The following is a 23,275-nucleotide window of genomic DNA, read 5'->3' on the forward strand; positions in this document are numbered from 1 at the left end:
TAGTCTGACCCGTCACCCAGGACCTGTTTGCCTTGGGAGACCCTACCAGGGACATATAGCCTCCGACAACATAGCTTCTAGGATCACTTGGATACTCAAACCCCTCCACCACAATAAGGTGGCAGTTCAAGGAGGGGGCACACTTTACTATTTATGGAAAAGGGATTTTGAGTCAGTGTTCAATGCATCATACAAAAACGTCAGCTAAAATAAGACATTTTTCTGAAGTGAAAGCATGTTTTTGGCTACAGTTGCCCTAAGATCATGACTCACTATGCTACTCTGTGCCACCCTGTCATAAAATAGATATTTTTATTATTTTTGTTGCTTATACTTATTAAAGATAATGCAGTGAGTACATGTTAGCCACAAAAGGAATAATTTCACACAAAGTGACCCCAAAACCACAGAAGCCTGAATGTCCTGTGCATAATGTGGTGAAGACAATTAGATCCCAGGTGATGCTGGATATATTTGCAGAGAGTGTTTTTGGCAGGGTATATATTTAAGCTATTCTTTTTGAAATTTGTTCATGTTAATATTTAGTTTAGGTTCATTTGTATGTTTACAAATATGGTGATGTGAAAACAGACTGATTCCTTATAGGCCTAATTAGCCTACAGCTTTCAGTGTTTTAGTGACAATTTAATGACTGAACTGATCAGTACATTTAACTATTAAAAAAAAAAACATGAAATACAGTTGTTATTCTTCCAGTGACATGAATTGTTTGTTTGTTTGTTTTTTATGCTGAACATCATCAGATTGAAGTATAGAGGTTCTTGATGTGTTTGACGGCCCAAAGTTTCTAAAGTAGTTTACTTGGTATCATATTTTCTTTATAGAAATATAGCAGAGAGCCATAACAAGTTCTTAAAATAATACTTAAGGTAGTCTTCAGTATTTTTTTTTTTTTGATAATCTACCAAAAGGTGCCCCAAATGACCTGCCTTGTCTTGGTTAGATGTGAGTTTAGATTGTCTCCCCTTCTGTCAGCTTGATGGTAATCACTTACAGGAGCAAAATTTCTTCATGGAGCTTTAATTGTGCCTCAGAGTATCTTGGTCTTTAATGGTGCAACAGTATTTATACTTTTCAGCAAGGAGGTGGTAAAACAAGATCATTATGTATTTATGTTGAAAATCGTTGTTACATTAATTTATGTTACCTTGTGAAAGACAGTAATGATCAGAAAAACGACATCTTCAGTATTAATAATTCAGATCAAATGAGTGAAGTAACCTTGTGAACTGGACTTTCAGTCATATTTTGATTCTTATGCTCACAAACAGGTGCATGACACATTGTGTGTGTTTTCTCCCAGAGGTCATGTGTATCTTATATTGTTGGCTCCTATCTCCGTCTATGTCTCTCTATCTATATCTGACTCAGCGTTTACTTCAAAGCACTACATAGTTGATCATCTTCCATTAATTTTCTGAAGCAGAAGAGGCTGGTTTTAAATAGTTCCAGCGAAATGTTCATATTTCACCAATAGATGGCAGTATAGGTATAATGCATCCAGTATGACTTGGAACTGTACTGCTCCTGTCTTATGTCTTATGCATAAGGCTTCTCTGAAATTAGAAAACATTACATCAGTGGATGTGTGAATATTTTCTTAACAAACTTTAGAAAATAGTATCACTCCAGAACGCCCGTCATGGCGTGCGTAATCGCCGGTGACGCTGTACCTCAGACCCCCTGTTGCTGGTCTCTAGTCAAGTTTCCCATGCAAGGGATGGCGACTACCCACCGTTAATGGGGGAAGAGGGCTGAGCCTTACAGCTGGTGGGGGAACTCGGACGGAGCAGGAGGAGGAGAAGAACGACTGATATAACAAGACGGCTCTCGATGCGCACACACAATTTCCACTCACTCCAAGTCTTTGAACCAAGACAGATAAAGGGGAGCGGGCTTTCATTCATTTCGAGCACAGACAACTTTTCTTTCTTGAGGCCGTGTTCGGTTCACCAGATAAAGCTTATATGGCTTTAGATTTATTTTAAAGCTGAAATAAATAAATATTAGACGGCAGCTCTGCAACTTTACGAAACCTCCGAGCTGGGAAGACTGTTTTCCTACAACTGTGTGACACTTCTTATAAGGACGTTAAAGCCTGAGAGTTTCTTCACCTACCGCGTGGTGCGGGATTTTGTACTGAAACCGGGATTTCTCAAATGCAAACGTACATGTATGAGAAAGCAATGGCCCAAGAGACAAGAAACGGAGGAACATCTACGTTAAATAACAACAATGGTGTTGACAACAGTAAGAAGAAACTACTAATAACGCTAGACATCTGCTGTCTTCTACTTGGTAAGTTCATAAATAGCTTTAGTCTATATAGGTCTGTTACTTTCTGTTATAACCTCATTTGAATACTTTATTTTATCATCTGTCATCGGCTGATGTGGACCTCATGCAAAACAAATCAGATTTGCACACTTATATACACAAAAAGTAGAATAATAAATGTATTAAACCGGACCAGCGCTTTCTAATGGTTGGAAGTAAAATTCTTATTTCTCCATCCATCACCACATATCACACTCCACCACTGCAATAACTATGAACTTTGCATTGTTGCAGCTCTCACACAACATCCTACTCATCTCAGTTTACTGCCTCAACCCTGCTGCTGAACTGTTGTTTTGCTGCACTAAATAGTACACAGGACATACTGTATTTCGTCCATATTTTTGAAATATTTTGATATTTGGGAGGCACTTTTGCTTTGCTATGCCAGTATTAAGATGTTTAAACAATATCTCGTTATTTATAACTGTGTTATTATGACAATGACAATAAAGTATTGACTTGAATTGAATTGAATTAAATTAAGTATCGCCTGATGTCTTTGACCCCAAGACAACTTAATCTGCAACATCCCCTTATCAGTTCCACCCCATGTTGTGGAAGTGCGGAGCAAAACACTAACCATACTCCATGTTTTCATCTTTCATATGGTTAAAAACTACATTGTTTATACCATGAAACCTTGCCACTATGACCAGACAATAAAACAGACATGGTCACATGTGTATTAGCACCTTCATAAATGGATAGCAAAGCACGTACAAATCCATACAAGAGACACACTGACATTTTGTATGGCTACTGTGCTTTTGTCATCACATAATGTATTGACCATTGCAAAGGCCACAGGGCATCATTAGGACTTATCAGCTTGAGCGTCCTTCGACTACCAACATGCCTGAGGCATAATGGTTTTGAAGTGTTGTAACCTGCCTTTTCGCTGCCCTTTAAATAGCTGCTGACACCCCTCATGTGCCCCCATAACCTTGTTCTTCTGACCCCAAACCTCCAGCGGTGCCATCCCAGCTAGAGCTGTCCTTACAATATGAAGTAAAAATCCAAGTCTAATTAAGGTATTGATTCATAGCTGCTGAAACTCATGGAACCAGAGGCGATGCTGGATAACCTTGCAAATCTCTGGCCAGCTGCCGCTGATCGCTTCAGATTGCTTTCTCCCTCTCTAGCCCTCTTTCTCCATATCTATCCAGGGGAATGTGTGGAATAATTGCTTAAGCATGTGTTGGTGGCAGGGAAATGCCTCTCCAATAAGAGAAAAAGATGGGGAAGTAGGACTCATGACTGACCAGGCATCAGAGGAACAGGTGGAGCTATACCTACAGCTCTATATAGAGAAACTGAAGCCTTAGTTGTAGTTAATGGAATATGCCTCATTGCCACACAGGAGCAGGATTCCATTACCCAGGATGTTACAAATAGTGCAGATTAACTCCACATTCTCATAAGTGTTGTGTAGTAGTAGCAGTGTGTTGTTCTGCTTATTAAAGAACCTCGGGCAGAGATACACTGTTTCATCTGCGCTCGTAAATGAAGACAAGCCTTGAACCCATGTGGTGGGAATTTCCTGCATAAAACAACTTCCTTCACTAGTAAAAGCTCTACAGTCAAATCGTCTTTGCCATGAAAAGACACACATATATACGTGGAAACACACGCAGACAGGCACAATGCATGTATACACACAGACATAAATAGATCCTCCTTTGTTATGCTAAACACAATCTGGCTGGCCAGTCAGGATTGGTTGGCCCACGTTAGTGGCTTTAGGGGGTTATGGGTGTGTGTGTGCGTGCGTGTGTGTGTGTTGGGGGGTTAAAAGAGGGAAGGAGAAAGAGCAGGAGAAAGGGTGGGTTATCAAGGGGTCCTGAATGAGGAACAAGGAATGTGGGTGTGTAGAGGGCTCAGAAGAATGCATGATCTTGAATGGGCTGTGTTCTGCGTGTGTGTGTGTGTGTGTCTGTGCGTATAAGAAAGAGGTAGTGTACACTACACAGCTAGTTAATGCATAAATATCTCATTACTTTTAATTAGTTCCTATATGCCAGCTGGTGCTACACTCACAGTCTGTACAGTGACACCTTCTATCAGTCTGGTCACACACCCTCAGGCATGGCTGTCTGCATAAAGAACATCTAATGCCGTCTATAATTACACACATGAGGACACACGAAAACACGTGTACAAACTTAAAAAGGGCATCTTCCTTCTGTTGCAAAGCTAATGATGCAGAAACACAGCAGGATCAGAATGGTGGTGAAACACACACACGTGCACCAGTCACTGTTCAATTTCTGCAGCTGAGCACATGCATCATCTGCTGATTTCACTCTGGCTGGTGTTCCACTTTTACTAAGAAGCAGAGTTGATTTAGGAGAACATACATACAGTAAATACCATACAGTCACTATAAATACATAGAACCTACTGCAAACTGAAAAATTTTATTATCTTTTTTTTCTCTGTCTCGCATGTACTCATGAACATGGCTACACACTGTCTGATTGCCTGCTGTAGTCCAGGTTAAAATGGGTGTTTGTTGTGAAAGCACTTTCTGAAGAGACACCCACTTGTGCTCACAGGAAACCATACCTCTAAAAGTAGCCTCTGCTAAACCCTGATTAAGTTTTACATAATGCAAAGGAGATTTTGTATTGTGTGTTTTCTTTTCTGCTACATTATTGTCAGTCTGGGTTTGGAAGCCTCCAGCAGCCTTTTTCTGACTTTACATGGATTGTTCAAGGCTGGCTCCACCTGACTTTCTGTCCTGTAGGTTTATTTTAAACGCTCTAGGTGTCCGGGTGTTGCTATAGTGACCAACCACTCATGTATATACCTGTGGAATCAGCTTCACAACTGACCCTCAAGCATTAGCCCATGTGTCTTTTCCCAGCCCCTGCTTCCTTATTACCTGCTGTAGCATTATAGCAGTCAGTCACACAACCCCTCATTACAGCAGAGAGGTTTAACCTCTACCTCTCCAGGCCTCAAGCCACTTCAATCCTGAGCCGCTCTACAAATATTTTCCAGAATTTCTCAAATTCTCCATCTGGCTACTGCAGTGCCATGGTCAAAGACCCTTGATGTGACATCTGGTGCAATTTTTGGAGTGAGTGAACCAGGGGGCATGGCGTGTGTGTGTTTATAGTGGAACTCAGGAAAGGGTGGGAAAACGGAAAGGTAGTGTCGGTCGGAGGTAGGTGTGGTTGTGAAATAAAATCCTGCTTTTTTTTTTTATTTATTTACGTCTTGGCCTATTTCTTTCCCCCTTCCTTCCCTCCCTGGTCCCTCTCCACTTGACCCAGTATTTCCTTTTCTTAACTGGTGCATTAATGGAGAGAAATGGCATGAAACAGCTTTGGTAGTAAAAGACTTAAACAAGATAAATGAGAGTTAATTTAATATGTATGATTATATGTACTAAAGGAATCACTATTAAATCCATAGAATGTTTTTTAAGTACTTGCAAAATATTCTCCAGAGTTCTGCATGAGACTGGTTAAGGGCAGGAGTTGACCTGGAACAAAAGTCCTCCAGACTACTTTGCCAGGTATAGAGTCACAGATGTAGATGCACAAAGATGGGGCCAATAGGAAAAATGTAATAATAATGCAAATGTAATGTAAAAATGTAATAATAGGAAAAATACTTATGTTTCCATTAGGTTTGCCATGTCTTGGATCACTAATTTGACTGTTTTACCAGTCAACAAAGTAGATCACTCTGTGTTAGCAGCCATTAAGATGGATGTCATGAGCATCGTCTATCAGTGCCACTGTTGATGGTCTTTGTCCGTCTGTTCTTCTGTTTGGCATATAACATCAAGGGTCAAGTAGAAAGTAGACTTATGTGAGACAAGTAGCTGCTGTGTTTGCTGACTGACATTTCTTACACTTATACAGAACGAAAAACTAGATACACACATTCAGTAGTCACCCAGCAAAAAGGAATATCTAAGATCAATCAGTACTTGATATGTGTATTTATGTTGTGATTATGTTATAAAGCTCTACTTCATTGTAAATGTTGGCTCTGCACTAGGAGACATACCCTGGCCCCGGGGCCCTGGGGCCCTGGGGTCAGGGTATGTCTTTGTGATATGTGTGTGTATGTCCTGGCTGCAGGACAAGGCAGGGTTAGAGCTCTGTGGAAGGTGAGGAGCATTCTCTGGCAGAAGAGCATCATTGTATCATGTAATAAGATAAAGATCAGCAAACATTCAAGATAACAGTAATGACCACAGGGCTCACCTCCTCAAGAATGTGTGTAATTTTAAGTGTGCATTATTGCGTAGACCTGTATATTTGTATGTGTTGTGTGGCCAGACTTGTGTGTGTAATATTTTCAGCCCATCACTGTGACATGTGGCTGGTTTCTGCTGGTGTAGGAGTTCAGCGACAAACCCCTGGGGTTTGTGTCTACACAGGGCTGTAATTAGAGGTGTGTGGGTGTGAGAGTGTTCGTGTGTGTCCCACAGGGTTTATGAGGGAGAAGGAGTGCTCAGTACTGTCATTAGATGGACATCTATGGCCCTAAGGGTGAAATAGCCATGCGGTTCCTGTGGGCAAGCCCGTAGGCATGAGTTTGACTGCTGTGACTGTGTCTTTTTACGCTTGTACAGAAACCAGATGAACTCATCCCTTTCACCGCCCTGGCAAACAATTAAACTGCACAATAAAAGAAAGACAATACATGAGAACAGTCTATAGTTTACACTTTGACAACAATAGCAATAGTAAAGCCTGTCTCTCTTATATCTCTCCACACTGTCATCTATGATTACAGCCCTCATAGGCAATCACTCTCAACCTACTTATTTAGCTCATTTTGGATTACTAGGCAAGACCCTACCATAAACTTTTGCAAACAGTTATTTTTGCATGTGTTTGAGTTTTCTGTAAGTGGAATTGTGTGTGTCATGAGCATTGTCTATGTGTTTCAGTGCCACTGAAAAACCATCAACAATGCTACTAGTCCCTTCCGTGTAAATGAGAGCAGAGGCAGCAGATGATCCTATACAACAGTGCTTCATCACTTCATCACAGCCAAGAGACTGAGAGCTGGGGGTCTCATTACATCTGTCTGTCCTCAGCAGTGCCTCCTCCCTGCTGTTACACAGGCCCCTCTGTCTGTCACTTTCTCTTACTACATTGCCCACTACAGTCTTCTGTATTGGTGTGAGTGTGTTTGGTGGGGGGCATGCCATGCACATCCAGGAATGGGGGGTTGAAGGCCCTGGAGATTTCACAGTCTGACTGAGGACAATACCCCTTTTGATGCATCTCGGTGGTCTTTGTTTCATTAATGAGGAGAGATAGTCAGACAGAAGGAGAGTAAAATGGAGGGAGAGCCAGTGAGTGAGGTTGAGATGAGAGAGTGGAGAGACCTTCCTCGCTGGGCACTCAAGGCTAGTTGATTATCTGTCAGTAGTTTATGGTTGTAGCTGCTTCTAGATGTATTGTCAACTGGACTGTGGGCTGTAGTGCTTATCTGCGCAGCTGTGGCCAGCACTGTGTAGTAATCAGCTCAGCATCTTTAATGGTGCAAGTCTTATCTGTGCTGCAGCCACTGAGCCCTATCCTGTTTACATACAGAGAAGAGGCCTTGCTGAAGAAGCTCCCTGCACTATTAGAAAACACTGTGCAGAACATTCACACTGTAGCTCCAATTTAACACCTATTGTCTTCAGATAAACATGATCCATGATGTGTGCAGAGGTGAGCTAGATGGTAAAGGGGAAGGAGTGTGAGACAATGAAGAAAGTGAGTGAAGCTTAGAAGGGTATTATCCGGACAGAGGCGTCAGGTTTCAAAGACTCTGCAACTCTCTTCTCGGCAGCCAAGCTTTTTGTCCCAGGGGATAATAATGCCATTATGGCAACAACAGAGGAACACCCAGCCAGCCACCCAACCAACCAGCCAAATAGCCTTGTCTGGCCCCTGGGCACTTCTCAGGTTTCCCTGCAGCTGCACGTTCATTCTCATCTTTCAACTGGCAGTGCAGCCCAACACTAGGAATGGCCTGATGAGTTGAAAGTGATCTTTTTAAAACCGATTATAAATATCCTCTTGCCTCCCCAACCAGCTAATGTGGACCAAAGTTGATTTCCCAGAAAAAAGTGGTGAATCCAACATCTCTTTGAATGTGACTGCAAGCTAAGAGTCGCACTGGGCCAACAGCAGCATTTAGAGGCTGCCCTCACAGGTGCCTGCTGGTAAAAGTCCCCCTAGAGAATGTCCCAACAGATGCCTGCATGTAAAAAGGTACTCATGCTTGTGAATAAAATCTCTCTGACTAAGCACATGCTTCAGCTAGTGGCCCCCGGTCACTGCAGCATTCACACAGAGGAGAAAAAAGGACAGGGATTCACTCTGGACATAACTCTGCTGACCTCAGCCACTCCTGTGTATCTCTGTGTGTGTCTGTGTTTGTGTATTTATGAGCTTTGTAACCTCATTATCACACATATCACACACATCATCAGCTTGTGGACACAACAAGCTGCTATGTGGAGCCAAACATCTGTATTAGTGTACCTGTGTGCATATACACTAACTCTGATTTCCCAGACAGTGATTACGTATATGGATAAAACCTGGGTGGGTCTCATGGAGCTGAGTTTGTTTATTTGGATTGTGAGAACATTTTAAGGCCCTTTGAGGTCAACAACTTAAAAATGTTTAAGAAAAGCTTTGCTGAAGCTGTGCCATTGGAGCCACAGTAATCCACTTTAACACCCACATAGCCACACACATGCATAGTCACAAATATAATAGGGTGTGCTACAGTACATTAGTTTCCTACTGTTGTATGTTACAGTATAATCCTAGAGCTGTGTCACATCTCTCACCTTTAACCTTTAGCCCTGCAGTCTGTTTCCAGGTGTCTGAAAGGCCACACATACTCATTATCCTGGGTTTACTGACCTAAAGATAAAGTTCATTGTGTGGGCTTACAGCTTTGTGTAGTGCTGGATGTGTGACAACTTTCCTAACATCCAAGGCATCTGCTTGGGAAACTACATTTGAAATCCAGGTGCACACACAAACTCATCACCATTCAAGTAACTAAAACACTGTCATGACCTGTACTATCTATACTTGTTAAGGTATCTGTATATAATAAGACTAGGGTTAAGCAAGAAATAAGATAAGTACAGGGCTTCACAGGGGTGTGTGCTCAGCCCATTGCTCTTCACACTGCTGACCCGTGACTGTGTTCCAACCTTCAGCACCAACTACATTGTCAAGTTTACAGATGAAACAGCTGTGGTTGGCCTCATTACCAACAATGATGAGGCCAACTACAGGAGTCCTGGTCCAGTGGTGTAAGGACAACAACCTCTCCCTCAGTGTGGGGAAGACTAAAGAGATCATTGTGGACTTCAGGAGAAAACCTCTAAAGCATCCACCACTGACCATCGACAGTGCTATAGTGGAGAGAGTGAGCAGTACCAAGTTCCTGGGGGTGCACATCTCTGAGGACCTCTCCTGGACCAACAACACCACATCACTGGCCAAGAAAGCTCAAACATGCCTCTACTTCCTCTGCAAACTGAGGAGAGCCAGTGCCCCACCGCCCATCATGTGCTCCTTCTACCGGGGCACCATTGAGAGCGTCATCACTGGCTGCATCACTGTGTGGTATGGAGCCTGTACTGTCTCCTGCAGAAGGACCCTGCAACGCATAGTGAAAACAGCCAGCAAGATCATTGGCACCCCTCTGCCTTCCCTTAGCGACATCTTCAACACCCGCCTCACCTGCAGAGCCATCAGCGTTGTTGATGACACCTCCCACCCCTCACACTCCCACTTCAGACTCCTGCTTTCAGGGAGAAGGTATCAGAGTTTTCAGGCCCATTCCACCAGACTTACAAACAGCTTCATCCACCAGGCTGTGAGGATGCTGAACACTGTCCATTACCTCCCCCCTCTGCCCCTGGACCATAACCCACCAAAGAACATAAAAAGACTACCCCTGCTGTTGCACAAACTCAATACATTCCCCTTTTTGTTATATTACAGGTAAATCTGCTGCCGACTGTTGTGGAAACAAAAAAAATAAAAATAAAAAACTACCTCTGCTGTTTTACCGTCTGTTATGTTATATGTAAATCTGCTGCTGTTGGTCATTTGCAGTCCTGTCCATGTATACCTCATATGTTATTTGCACCTCATCACCAACGCCCTGGTGACGCTGAACCATCTGACAATCTCCTATTATTGTTTGCACTACTGTCACTGACTGTACACGATTTTGAGTCACAGCTTATTGGCTGTACCGTTTAGATTTCTCCTAATTACGTTAATCCAGTTCTTATTCTATTCTATTTTTATTCTTATTCTACCTTATTCTATTTTAGTTCCTAAATGTTATGGCACCCAATACTAGGTGAGAGAGAAACGGTATTTTGATTTTCTGTATGTCCTGCACATACGTATGGTGAATTGACAATAAAATCCTTGAATAAGATAAGACAAAATAAGATGAACCTTTATTAGTCCCACAATGGGGAAATTCACACCGTTATAGCAGCAAAGGGAAATTACAATTACCAGGAGTTCTAATTTAATAACATATAACCTATAATATCTCCATAAAAACCTTTGCCTCATCCCTGCTCACCTGCCTGTGTTTTGGTAGAACAATGTCCACCAACAATTGGGCCTGGCACTGCGCCACTCATTCTCTCTAGTACACATGCACTCTAACCCTCCGCAAACACACAATGCTAATCTTTTCTCCAACAAACACGCAATCCTCTTGAGATTGCACAGACATGCTGTCATTGCACCGTGATGTGTTAATACAAGAGAACATTTATCCAAATTAATTGACTAGAGTGCCCTGCTAATGAAAGTAATTGAACAAATACACTCTCCCAGCGCCCTCTCTCCACACACACAGAGTCACACACTTATCAAATAACCACAACACAATATCTCTTCTTGCTTCTTTTTAGCAATGCAGGCAACTTTAGAGTATCCTTTAGCAGTGCAGGTGTATGTTGCATGGTGTATGTTGATGTCAAGAACTGAGTGATAATATGAAGTATGTCAGGCGTTTTCTCCAGAGATTGGGATTGGCTTGAACTAAACAGGTAAGTGTAATGGATCTGTACACGTCATTGAGGTCTCTCTATGATAACAACACATACACAGAACACATACACAGATCAGGTTGTTTCAAATGTTGATTGTTTGAGATGAATTTGAACAAATTGTTATACATGCTTTTTTATGTTGGGTTCCAACCAACGGGGGGTATATGCAGCAAATGAAAAATGTAGAAAATTCTCATATCTGTTTGGTATTTTGCTTAGTAAATAAGTAAAATGTTTATTTGATTATCTAATTATTTCAGCACTGATCACAAATCTAACACTCATTTTCTTTTAATCTACATATTTTTTTAATTTAACAAAAGAAGCCATGAGGCATTTTCAAATGTGTTTTTCAACAGCCATTCAAAAACTTTGCCTAAATAATCTAAAACTGGCAAAGTTTTAAACCTACATCAGGAACTATGTGATTAGTTAATAAGTAAGAAAAACTACAACTCTAACCACATGTCTGTGCAGATTCTCAGTCATCCAGGTCATAGTAAACTGAAAAAGCTTAGAAAAAATCAACTGGACTTAGATTTCTAGGTCGAAGACTCTAACTACACATTCTCTCCTGGTTTTTGGGGGTGTCAGGTTTTGATTCTCTGCCCTGGATACATTTCAATTAGTACCAAAAGGCATTGAGGTTTGGTACAGAGCCCCTCTCTTGGCTGAGCTGAGCGGCAAATTCCCAAAGAGCAGTATGTTACAAAGCAGTGAGAGAAATCAGAGAAGTAGAGAAGACGAAATGTGATTGATTGACTGGCCAGTCTATGGAGTCAAGATCCCCTCAGCCTCCACCCTCTCTGACCTTTGTCTGAATGATTCTCTCTCTCTCCCTCTGTCCCACTCCTAAGGATGGCTCACAGGGTTTGCTTGAGTGACAGGAGGAGGAAATCCTTCATTAGACCAGACCACAATGCCTCTTCCTCTGCCCTGCTCCGCCTCCCATTCGCTTCTCATGCTCACTGCTGTCACTTGGGCTCACTCACTATAATCATGATATCCTTCTAATTCTGCCCCTGAAAGTCATGACAGCCCATTAAAATGTCAATAGCGTGATGAGAGACATGAGAGTGGAGAACAGGCAACTTGCCGCTATAGTCTCTGTAGACCCACAGGTGCTGCTTTACAGGGAAATTCAAGTCAAGGGAACTAACATTTTGAGGGATGCAAAGCTTTAGCTGCCATAAGATTTAGCTATTGTTTCCTGTTCTGTCAGGCACAGTTGCTCTTAAGATCAGAGAAAATAACACAACATTGCATGACTGAGGAACTTAGGACTGGGTAGGCTAATAATGACCACTGCTGAAATGCACCAAAGTGTTGTGTACTGATAAAAACAAACAAGCAAACATTTTTAAAGTGTTTTTCTTTATTTTATGGATGTGGGAAATGTAAAAAGACCTAGTCCTTGTTAGTCCTGCAAATCTAACCATTCAGTTGTTATGCCAAATTGAACTTCAAAGCCAATCAAACGGGTGCCAGCTGAGTAATCTCTTTCACACAAACAATTGCATGCATGTGCACTTAACAAGCTACACACCTAAGCTTAAAGCAGTCAAATATATGCACACACACACACGCGCGCGATATGTAAACACATGTGAACATACTTTGCTGTGATTTCTAGCAGGCAGTGGAGCATGAACACGTGAGTGGATTTACGATGGAAAACAAGCACACACACACACAAAGGCCTTGCTATGACCTCTGCATATAAACACTGATTCAACCAGCCAAAGAAATTCTTCTCTCTCTTTCTCGCTCTCTCTCTGACCTGTGGTTCCTAGTCTTTAGTGGTCTGCTGTGGTTCTTGCAGCCTGAAAGAGAGAAGTGCAAGACAGGATCTGATAATACAAATAGAACTGTTCCCAAATTCACCAAGCCACCTACTTAGGATATGGATTTTTTTCTCCTGCTGCTTTCACCTTACCTTTGGACCCTCCCTTTCTCTTTCTCACCATTGAGGGGTTTTTAGGTCCCTCAGTAAAAGCAACTCAGTGGCAAGCTAATGTAGCTCATAAGGCTCATTGGCTGAAAAAAAATGCAGCTCTATCTCTGGTAAGCCAAAAACTAAAACTAAAGGTGAAACTGGGCTGGAGTAACTATAAAAATGTACATTCACTGTTCTATATGACATTAATTGAAATAAGTTAGGAGTGTGTGCTTTGGTGAGGATTTAGGAATCTCAGTTATTACTCAATGTTACCGACCTTGTGACAGCTGGTAAAATAGTTGTTTTTTAATTCATGAATGCACTGGATGCTTTTGCCAACAGCCCAGCCCATCTCTTTCTCCTTCCCCTTTTTGTTTTTCTCTCTCCTTCTGCTGACACTCCCCCACCTCTCTCTTCCTCTCTTTCTGGGTCAGCAGGCCCTGTGAAGGTCACACGCTCTTTATCCCATTGCTGTAAAAGAGGCCATATTTCTTCACACCGCTGGTTGCAGATGAGACTCAGATGGGCTGTACTGTAGTGCTGGTGTTGGAGTGTGTTTAATTTTGAGCTGGGAGTTTCATGGACTGTGGTATGGGGAGAATGCCCACATACCAGGCTGTTTGGGGGGGCAGCACAAAACAGCTTGGCATCTCAAGGCTGGGCAACTTGCTGACAGTGAGGCTTTCATAAATTCTCAGAAAATAGTGTTGAGGAGTTCAATTGCTCTCTTTCACGTTCCCTTTTCAGCCATTCAGCTACTCAACTTTTAAATTTCCAATGGTGTTCTTGAACTTTTTCATCCTTTAAGCACTGGTTTACATGTGCGCGTTTGTGTGTGTGTGTGTGTGTGTGTGTTTCCCAAGTCTGTTAAGCCCATGACCTCCTTTCACTTCTCCTCATTAACATCTGAATACCCCCTTCCACAAGTAGGCCAGAGTGGAGTGACAAAGAAAAAGAGGGAAGGAGAAGGAGGAGAAAATGGATGGAGAGAGTAGACTGATGTGAAAGAAAGCATGATTCGATTTCTGCACATTTGTTTCCCTGTGAGTCTTTACCGAGTTTGTGCCACTGAAAGGAGAGACAATATTGTTTTGATCTTTTACACGGAAAGATCAAAACAATATAAAAATGCTTAAAGCTACAGTATGCAACTTAAGGTAGCATTAGCATGAAACTCCAAATCAATCCACTCAGCTCCACCCAGCTCTCCTTCTCCCTGCTTCACTATGCTCTATTATGATCTAATACACTCCGCCATTCTCTTCCCAGCTCTTCCAATATTTGTAGTTATGAAATTACAATAAAAGAGAATACAACAAAAGTAATGATCAAGCAGAAATAATTGAAAAGCTCTGATTGGTTAGAAAGGTCAATCCTGCTCAAAATCTTTTAGAAGTTAATATCTCTTTGCTGCTGCCAGAGCTGTTCAATGAGTCTGGGTCCCAGGAGGCTTGGACAGCTGGTCTCCACATTAGGTTTTGGAGCATATTTCTAAAACAAAAATACTGGGCAAAAGTTACATACTGTAGCTTTAAATCTCGCTGTATGTGTTTTTTTTAAAGAATTGTTTTGTTATGTTCACATGAGAAGAAGAAGAAGAAGAATGTGCCAGAAAGATTCCCTATGACTGACATCACTCAGCAGCAGTCGGCAAAACTGTCTTGCCTCAAGTTCATCTTAGTAGCTGTTCTGGAGCTTTAGATCATTTTTTAAAAAAATCTTTGTTTACTATATGCATGATCAAATTTCGGATTTTGATGGTGGTTGGTAAACAACAAAATGGTGCATTACCACCACCAAAAGGACTGGAGTGAGGAATTGGGAAGATAACATATAGGGCCATATTTTGAGGTTCTATATCTGATCAAGAATAATTTGCACAAGTGGTGTTTGGGTGTGTTAATGTTCATTTCAGTAATTTGACAATGAGGAAAACCAGTGCAAGCGCCTGTGCAAGTAGCAAAAGGGCTGTACTTGATCTTTTCATTAAAGTAGGGGTGCGTTTTGGGCATAACATGCGATTTTCCAATCAGTGTGTAACCTTGAACATTTGGTGGATTGCTAGCATTCTGGTGGACATGCTGGGTCAGATGTCAATATGATTTTCCACTGAGGAAACGAATCTGCTCATGCACGAGGTGAAGGCGCACAATCACAAGTCTAAATGGTATTTATTATAAATGCATATACATTGATGTGCACAAAACCCAATGAACACAGTCACCTTTTTATTTTTTATGTTATGCATGTCCTGCGTAGGGTGTCCTAGGGTATAAGAAGCACAGTGTGCGAGCATTGTGCATGCACCTAGACCAGCACACATCACAACACGGTCAAAGCGTCCATTAACTAGCAGTAATGATTTGACTGTTGGCCACAGGCCTGGTTCTTGTTGATCAGTCGCACAGTCACTTTGTGCACCTTCATCCAAGTGAGTGGATGTTCTGGATCCTGAAAACTGTGATTCTCTGAAGCATGCATAACAAAGTGTTTTGAGGTTTTTAAGAGTTTTCAAGTTCACACAGCTGTATGCTTTTCTGGGCAGACCAGAAACATGACACCCCTTTCCCATCACTCGGGAGATGACAGCTGTTGGTCTCAGCTGCATTATTAACATCCATGAGTATATCTTTGACTTTGACCCAGATGTCAAAAATCACTGTTATGTGAGCTAACCAGATAAACCGCATGCGAGAATACTTTCTGTGCAATCTGACATTGAATCTATATGTTGGCGTGTCTGTGTGTGTTTGTCTTCAGGACGCCTTCATGTCTTGAGCTCCCTCTCTTTATGAGCTACTATGGTTTGTGTACACGCCAGACCTACTCTCGTGAAAAATGTTCCAGCGTTGAAATGGCTTAGTTTTGTTTTTCTTGGTAATTGCGCGTTTTAAAATTTCTTAAGGAAAACTTCAAAAGTCCCTTCCAAAGTTTGCATGTATTTGTATTATTTTGATTTGGAGATTGTCATAATTTGTCACAATGGGGTATGTGTGTGTGGTTGATGAAGCAAACAGCTGAATTAATTTTAGCAACCAAACTTCTAGCACTGCTTTCATCTGTTTGTCTGTTGTTGAGATCGCTGGATAAAGTTCCTCCAGATCCTCATCAGAGTGGTTATAAGAGTCGATAAAATTTTTTTGATATGGGCATATCTAACTGTAGGCAAGAAAACAAATAAGTATTTCCCAAAATGTCAGAAAAGACTAAACTTTTCAACAGTCTTACTGGAATGGCACCCTGTTCTTCTGTAGTTCATGACACTGAAATCCTCACAATATATTGACATCCCCATATTAGTGTGTTTCTTTTGTCTCCAGTAATGGAGCCCTAGCTTTGACTGTGAGGGTGTAGTTGCTCTGTCAGGAGGGGGTGAATGCTAAAGGATAGGCCGGTGTCAACAGGAGCAGCAGGAGAGGGCTTGCTGAGCAAACGGTCCATTTAATGTTAACATGAGCTCACACACACCTGAAGAGTTTTGTCTGTTAATGTGTGTTTTAATCTGATATTTTTCCTCAGTTTACAGGTAAGTGGAGTTAGCTATATGGGTTATGTATGTATGCATGCATGGGTTCATACATCCATTTATGTGTGTGCATGCGTTTGTGTGTGTGTGTGTGTGTGTGTGTGTGTGTGTGTGTGTGTGTGTGTGTGTGTGTGTAGCTATGCTGCCCAGCCTTGTTCTACACCGTTCCTCTATTCGACCATACCAGCGAGGTTTCTACTGCAGTGACTCCAGCCTGAACTACCCATTCAGAAGCAGCACCGTCCCCTCCTCTGTGCTCATTTCTGTTGGGTTGACACTGCCTGCGGTGTCCGTAAGTCCTCCTACACAAAGAGTACTTGGCTGTGGGGAACACTGAAGGCAGAAACAGGGAGGGCTGGGGGTCCATGTAGGTGGCTATGATGATGTGACACTGATGTATTATATCTAGTAAAATGCTGAAAAGCTGATATAATGCATATATATGACATCATTAAGCCCCTCCCACTTCTGCCATATTCCATGATCCCCAACTGCCAGCATGCTCCTTGTGCTTCCCCCGTGTTCTCTCTTGTTTATATCTGTCACTGACCTAGTGCTTCTCTCCCTCTTCCTGTCTTTTTCTCTCTTTGCTCCCTTCTTTCACTGTCTTTTGTAGCTAGCCTGCCTTTCCTGATCATTGAGACTAGCACCATAAAGCCGTACCAGCGCGGATTTTACTGTTCAGACGAGTCCATCCGCTACCCCCAAAAAGAGGGAGACACCATTAGTGATGCCGTGCTTTCTGGTGTTGGCATTCTTATTGCCATCTTCTCTGTAAGTTGACCTTTACACCTCCCTTTATTTGCTGTTTTTACTCTTAATTTACAGACACTTCTTTTTTTAGATACTTCACAATTCAATAGCTAACATAGCCCCTTAATCAAAATGTTTGAGTGATTTCCCATCATGCAGTATTTTTTAAAATACTCTAGTCTTTTGTCATAAATGTGTCTTATATGTCTTCCCTATCCATGTTATACTGTTGTCTTTGTCACATCTTATTCTTTCATATCCTTATTCTTTCCTCTTTGAGTCAACCAAGCCATTTATAAAGCCCCGCCCCTACCCCCAAGTGACATGAAGAAGTGTGTTTGTGTGTATGTATGCTGATGCATGCATCCTGTACACCAAAGAGTTTTTACGAGCTCCTGGTCCATTCTCCTGCCTCCCACTTGTGTCCCTGCACACTGACTGCACATTACATGGGATGAATGGTCAGTGCTGGCTCCCATGTCTACAGTGCCTTATACTGATAGCCTGGGTTGTCTCACCAGTTAGTAACAGTATGAGAGGGAAGTGCTGTGCCAGCAGATAAGAGGGGGTCAGAGTTAGTGGAAACCTATTGTAGGGACATGAGGTGGGGTATGTCATTTAATGCTATGTGGCCAGATTCTCTGTGACACAGCCCCCTCCTAAGTTCTCAAACTGAGACGCTTCATTGCCATCTTCCCATCATCAGCTTGGTGGGCAGACACACACACACACACACACAAACACAAACACACACACAGTACAAGCTCAGCTCTTCTGCTTATTAGAACCAGGAGACTGCATTTGTGTTAGTTCCCTAACGTGTTCACGTGTGGTCAAAGCTGGCATGTCTCACACAGCTGTGTTCCATTAGTGGTGTCTACTGCCATGCTGACACCATTCCTTTAAAGCACACATGCGCGCACTCACACATACTGTATATATATGCACACATATACTGTACATTCACTGGTAACAAATTCCATTTGGGCCTTTTGGTTTATCGTCATTGCAAGGGAAATCCCAGCGGTCCCGCTGCTCAGACAGACAGGCCTGTTTTTCCACTGTGAGAAACAAATTTAGCAATAGTGAGACAGAATTCTTCAAGCATACACATTGAGGATTCACATAAACCTATCAGACACATATAGAGCCATGTGTTCTGATAGAAGGAGCCCGGTGTATTTTTGGCAAACCAAGATGGGCCGATAGAGGAGGGGAGGAGAGGTTTGCATGCAGATGCTGACAACCCAAATAAACATCTTTGGCCTGTATCAGCCTCCTGCAGCTCTAATCTCTGTCTTAGATCAGAGCAATTCACTGACAATAGCACATACAAACTAATACACCACAATGTTTGTTTTCTAGCTGACCACCCAACAGGCAGGATAGGTGTGTTTATCAGACCTAACAATACACATGCACTACATGTACATACAAAAACAGTGCTTTCCTCCATTAATAGGATGGCAGAAACGCTAAAGCTACAAATATGCACATGTGCAGAGACTTAGTGCTGTTCTCATTCTTAAGTTCTGAGTGTTGGCTAACTCTGAGATAGCTGGGCAGATGCATGTATTCCTATGAGACTGTGTGAGAAGGTAGACTGAAGAGTGACGCTTTGTGTGTATGGACAGAATAAGGAAAGGGAGAGGTTAGTGTTGGAGAGCAGCGGGTCTGTTATACCCCAAGTGGTAGAGAAATGATTGACATTTCAGTTCCCCGAGGACTGGCTTGGTGTAAACTCCCTCACTGTAGATGAGATCTTTTAAGGGGCCAACACTGCGTCAGACCATTTGTCTGTCATACCACAGGAGCCAACTTAACACCCTAACTTAAGCCTTGCAAAAGACCCTGATATAAATCCTTCTTAAATCAATGTGGACTCTGAGTAGATTACTAAGTTTTCATGTTTTCCTTTTCATGGTGTTTTCCACTGCCTCATTATCCTTCCTTTCTGACATTAAAGGTCCCATCATATCACAGACCAAAACTGATCAATAATCTCCCATCGCATCCAAACTGCCCAAGGGAAGGGGAGGCCATGCTCATTCTGCATGTTTGTGTGTGACTCTCACTTATTCTGAATGTCCTTTCTGTCGTTTGCACATCCTTTCTGCTCCACCTGGGTCAGATTTCCTGCATGATACACACTCAAACATTGTGATTGTATTGCATGCTATCTGCATCTAAATCAACTGTACAGCTGCACAATTCAGCAGCATCATATTGCTACCATTATATCATATAATTTATGACCAGTGTTATTTGTTTAAAAAAAAAAATCTTAACTCTTCTCTTGCAGATTGCAATTGGTGAATGCTTCAGAATTCACCAACTACATGAGGGAACCAAGTCTTTTGTTGGAAATCCCTATGTGGCAGCTCTCTACAAACAGGTCAGCATAAAGGTTCTTTCATACATGGTCAGGTTACATGCTTAGCTGTTTGCTTACCCCACCCCCACTGAGCAGCAACTGTCCAATCATAATTTTGCACCTGTTACTACACAGCAGGTCTGTCAGGCTGTAATTCATTCTGTGCTTTTAGAGACAATTCTAGACAGTTACATTGATATTATGTCTAATCATTCACATATGTCATCTTGCAGGTGGGTGTGTTTCTCTTTGGCTGTGCCGTCAGCCAGTCATTCACAGACATTGCCAAGGTGTCGGTGGGTCGTATGAGACCCCACTTTTTAGATGTATGTAAACCAGATCCCTCCACCATCAACTGTTCCCTGGGATACATCACCAACTACACCTGCACTGGCAGTGAGAGTGATGTACAGGAAGCTAGGTTTGTGTAAACACCAATACATACACAGTACATGTCATATAAAAATACTGCTTGAATAAAAAAAAAACTGATTGATGAAAATGTTTTTCTGTACAGGAAATCCTTCTTCTCAGGACACGCCTCTTTTTCAATGTATACCATGCTCTATCTGGCTGTAAGTAACTACTACTCTGTCACTACACATGTCATAACAAACTCATGTTCATACAAGCATACACATACTGGGAGCCACAGAAACAATGGTTTACATTTTTTATATGAAGGCATGGAATTAAGGTTAGGCTCTAATTTGGGAATTCACTGCCTGAAGAAAAACAAAGCATTGTTTTATCTACTCTTCCTTCCATCTGTTCCTCTGTTGCATCTCCTCACTCTGTCATGATTCGGTTCCGCTGCTTCTCGTCCGGCTTTTATTTTGACATTACTTTCTGTTTTTGTTTTCACCTTAGTTTCGGTCTTTTTACGTTCTTTATCACTCACATTAGTTTCACCTGCTTCGTTATTACCTGCACCTGTGTTCACCTCTATTTAGGCAGCGTCCTCCCACAAGGACCCTGCCAGATTGTTCTAGACCCCAGCTCTGACTTTCCAGCATTTATTTCAGTTTTGGTATTTTGTGTTTCTGATCTCGGACTGTTACCTCGGACTATTCTATTCTGCCTCGCCCTCTTGTTACGGACTGCCACGGTGTATGATTATCGGACTTTCTCTTTTGGACAACGAACTTTGGATTCCCCTGAATGTATGTGTTTGCTGGCTCTGACCTGGGACTGATACCGACCGTGAGTTTTGTGTTTCACCTTGTCTTGTATGGTTTTGTTTAGTTTTAGTTCTCTTATTAAAGAGACGATTTCGTTCATCACTTCCTTGTCTGGCCATTTAATGAGTTTACTAAACACTTTTCGGCCGCATTACGCGCGCTGTTTGACACACTCAGCTTATGAAGAGCTCTATTCTTCTTTTTATTTTTTTTGGAGAGATGGATGGATGCACTCCAACAGTTTTCTTCAGAGCAGCTGTGTGTGAACTTCCATCCAGTTCTCCCTCACACTCCACCTGTTGTGGGTGTCTGATGGGGCTTAGCACCCTGGAGGTATTTCAGGCGTCAAGACAGTTTAATTACACACACGCAGACAATTGCCTGCTCATACTTCCCCATTCATTTCATTTCCTCCCCCTCTTCCTCTGTTTACACACCACACGTTTCCATCTTACTTTGCTTGCTACATTCAGAGTGAGGGGATGAGAGAAGAAGAGAGATATTGCTTTGGATCCTGCTGGCTGCCAGGACTTTGTTACAAAGTATCTGACAGTGGAAGTTCTGGTGTATTGTAGTGTATGGTCATGTAGGGAGGACTGTGCTGTGGATGTTTCCTATAGCCTCTGAGTGAACCTACAACTGCACTCTGGTCAGATCAAGGAAAATGGATGAATTAAAAGCTGGGGGGGGGGAAGCAGAAAAGGAATGGAGATGTGTTGTGCTGCATCCAGACCACAGGGTGACATACTAGTCAGAGACCAGAGTTCCAGCTGTGGCCATTTCAGGACCATAGCCAGAGGAGGCTGATGCAAACATAAAGAGAAAGGAGAGCAGAATGAGTAGATGAGAGGAGGAATGTTGTTTTGGAATACAAAACCCCACAGTGATGGCATTAAAGGAATCTGCTGCATTATTTATTCATTTATTACCAGCTGAAAACCAGTCACATGACATCATATTTTCACATCCATGGAACCTCCCCCTGTATTGAACTGTCCTAAAATAAATATTCTCATGCTTCTCTTGTCTCATCTTCAAGAACAGATGTTATTAACAATCAAAATGTAATTACTAGCTAAGGATGCATGCATGAAATTCCCAATAAAAATAAATTCAAAGATCTTCACCAGCAGATAATTCAAGTTTTTTTAGGAATCAATATGACAGATTATATATTTAATTAATTGATTAATAATTTATAAAATGTAAAAAGAAAAAGTGAAGCATGACCATCACAAGGTCTAAGAGCCCAAGCTAACAGTCCTTTTGTTTTGTTTGTCAAAATGCCATATTTGTTCAGTAAACAACTTAAAGCAATAGTTCAGCATTTTGGGAAACATACTTATTTTACATGAAAAGCGCTCCTCCACTCTCACACCTGTCTTTCTAATATATGGCTATAGCTTGCAGTTGCTTAGTTAAGGTTAGCACAAAGCATCAAAATGGGAAACAGCTTGACCGGCTCTTTCTCAAGATAACACTTGTTTGTTGGATGAGAGATAGTGTGTTCAATTGTGATCTTTGGAGGTAATGGTTACCTAGTTCAGTACTTTCAGCCAAAGTTGAGGCCAGTTGTTTCCCCATTTGCAACTAAGCTAACAGGCTGCTGTCTGTAGCATCATAGTTGAGAGTGGTATCATTTGACATTCAGCTCTCAACAAGAAAGCAAATGTGTATTTCCTAAAATGGCCAATTTTTTTTTCTTTTAAATGACAGATCATTCATCAAAATTTCAAAAATTCATCAGATGACAGATCCTTTTTCTACTGCTTAAATAATATCTGCACAATAATATCACATCTAACTTCCCCTCTCTGCAATAGAATTCTGGTTATAGAAGAGATTCTCATGATGTTTTTGTCTGCAAGAAGCCATTTCCCACAAACACAAATAAATATCTGTCTTTGGTCTTTCTCCTCATTCTCGGCCCATGTTTTTGCTTACTTGGTGCTCACCAATGTGAAAGCATCATTTTCACAGTGCAACTGTCACCTCGCCGTCCCTGCCACAGTCTGTTGTCATCTGTTAATTTGCGCTCAGTGGTTCTGAATCACTTCCTTTCCTG

At 41.9% G+C, this 23,275-nt stretch overlaps 1 protein-coding gene across 2 annotated transcripts in view; it reads left to right on the plus strand.

Annotated features, from left to right (window-relative positions):
• Positions 1-1,683: 1,683 nt before the first annotated feature.
• plpp3 (phospholipid phosphatase 3) overlaps positions 1,684-23,275 on the plus strand; it is a 29,708-nt gene continuing 8,116 nt past the window's right edge. The window contains exons 1-5 of one of the 2 annotated variants that reach the window (XM_020603474.1): positions 1,684-2,319; positions 17,040-17,194; positions 19,958-20,050; positions 20,263-20,450; positions 20,547-20,604. In XM_020603474.1, coding sequence (XP_020459130.1) covers positions 2,181-2,319; positions 17,040-17,194; positions 19,958-20,050; positions 20,263-20,450; positions 20,547-20,604 — 633 coding nt within the window. In that variant the 5' untranslated portion in view covers positions 1,684-2,180. Of the gene's footprint in view, positions 2,320-17,039; positions 17,195-17,518; positions 17,677-19,957; positions 20,051-20,262; positions 20,451-20,546; positions 20,605-23,275 lie in introns of both variants that reach the window. The other variant, XM_020603473.1, reaches the window with a different exon arrangement.

Source organism: Monopterus albus, unplaced genomic scaffold (assembly GCF_001952655.1).
Source record: "Monopterus albus unplaced genomic scaffold, M_albus_1.0 scaffold61.1, whole genome shotgun sequence".
Classification (NCBI taxonomy): Eukaryota; Metazoa; Chordata; class Actinopteri; order Synbranchiformes; family Synbranchidae; genus Monopterus; species Monopterus albus.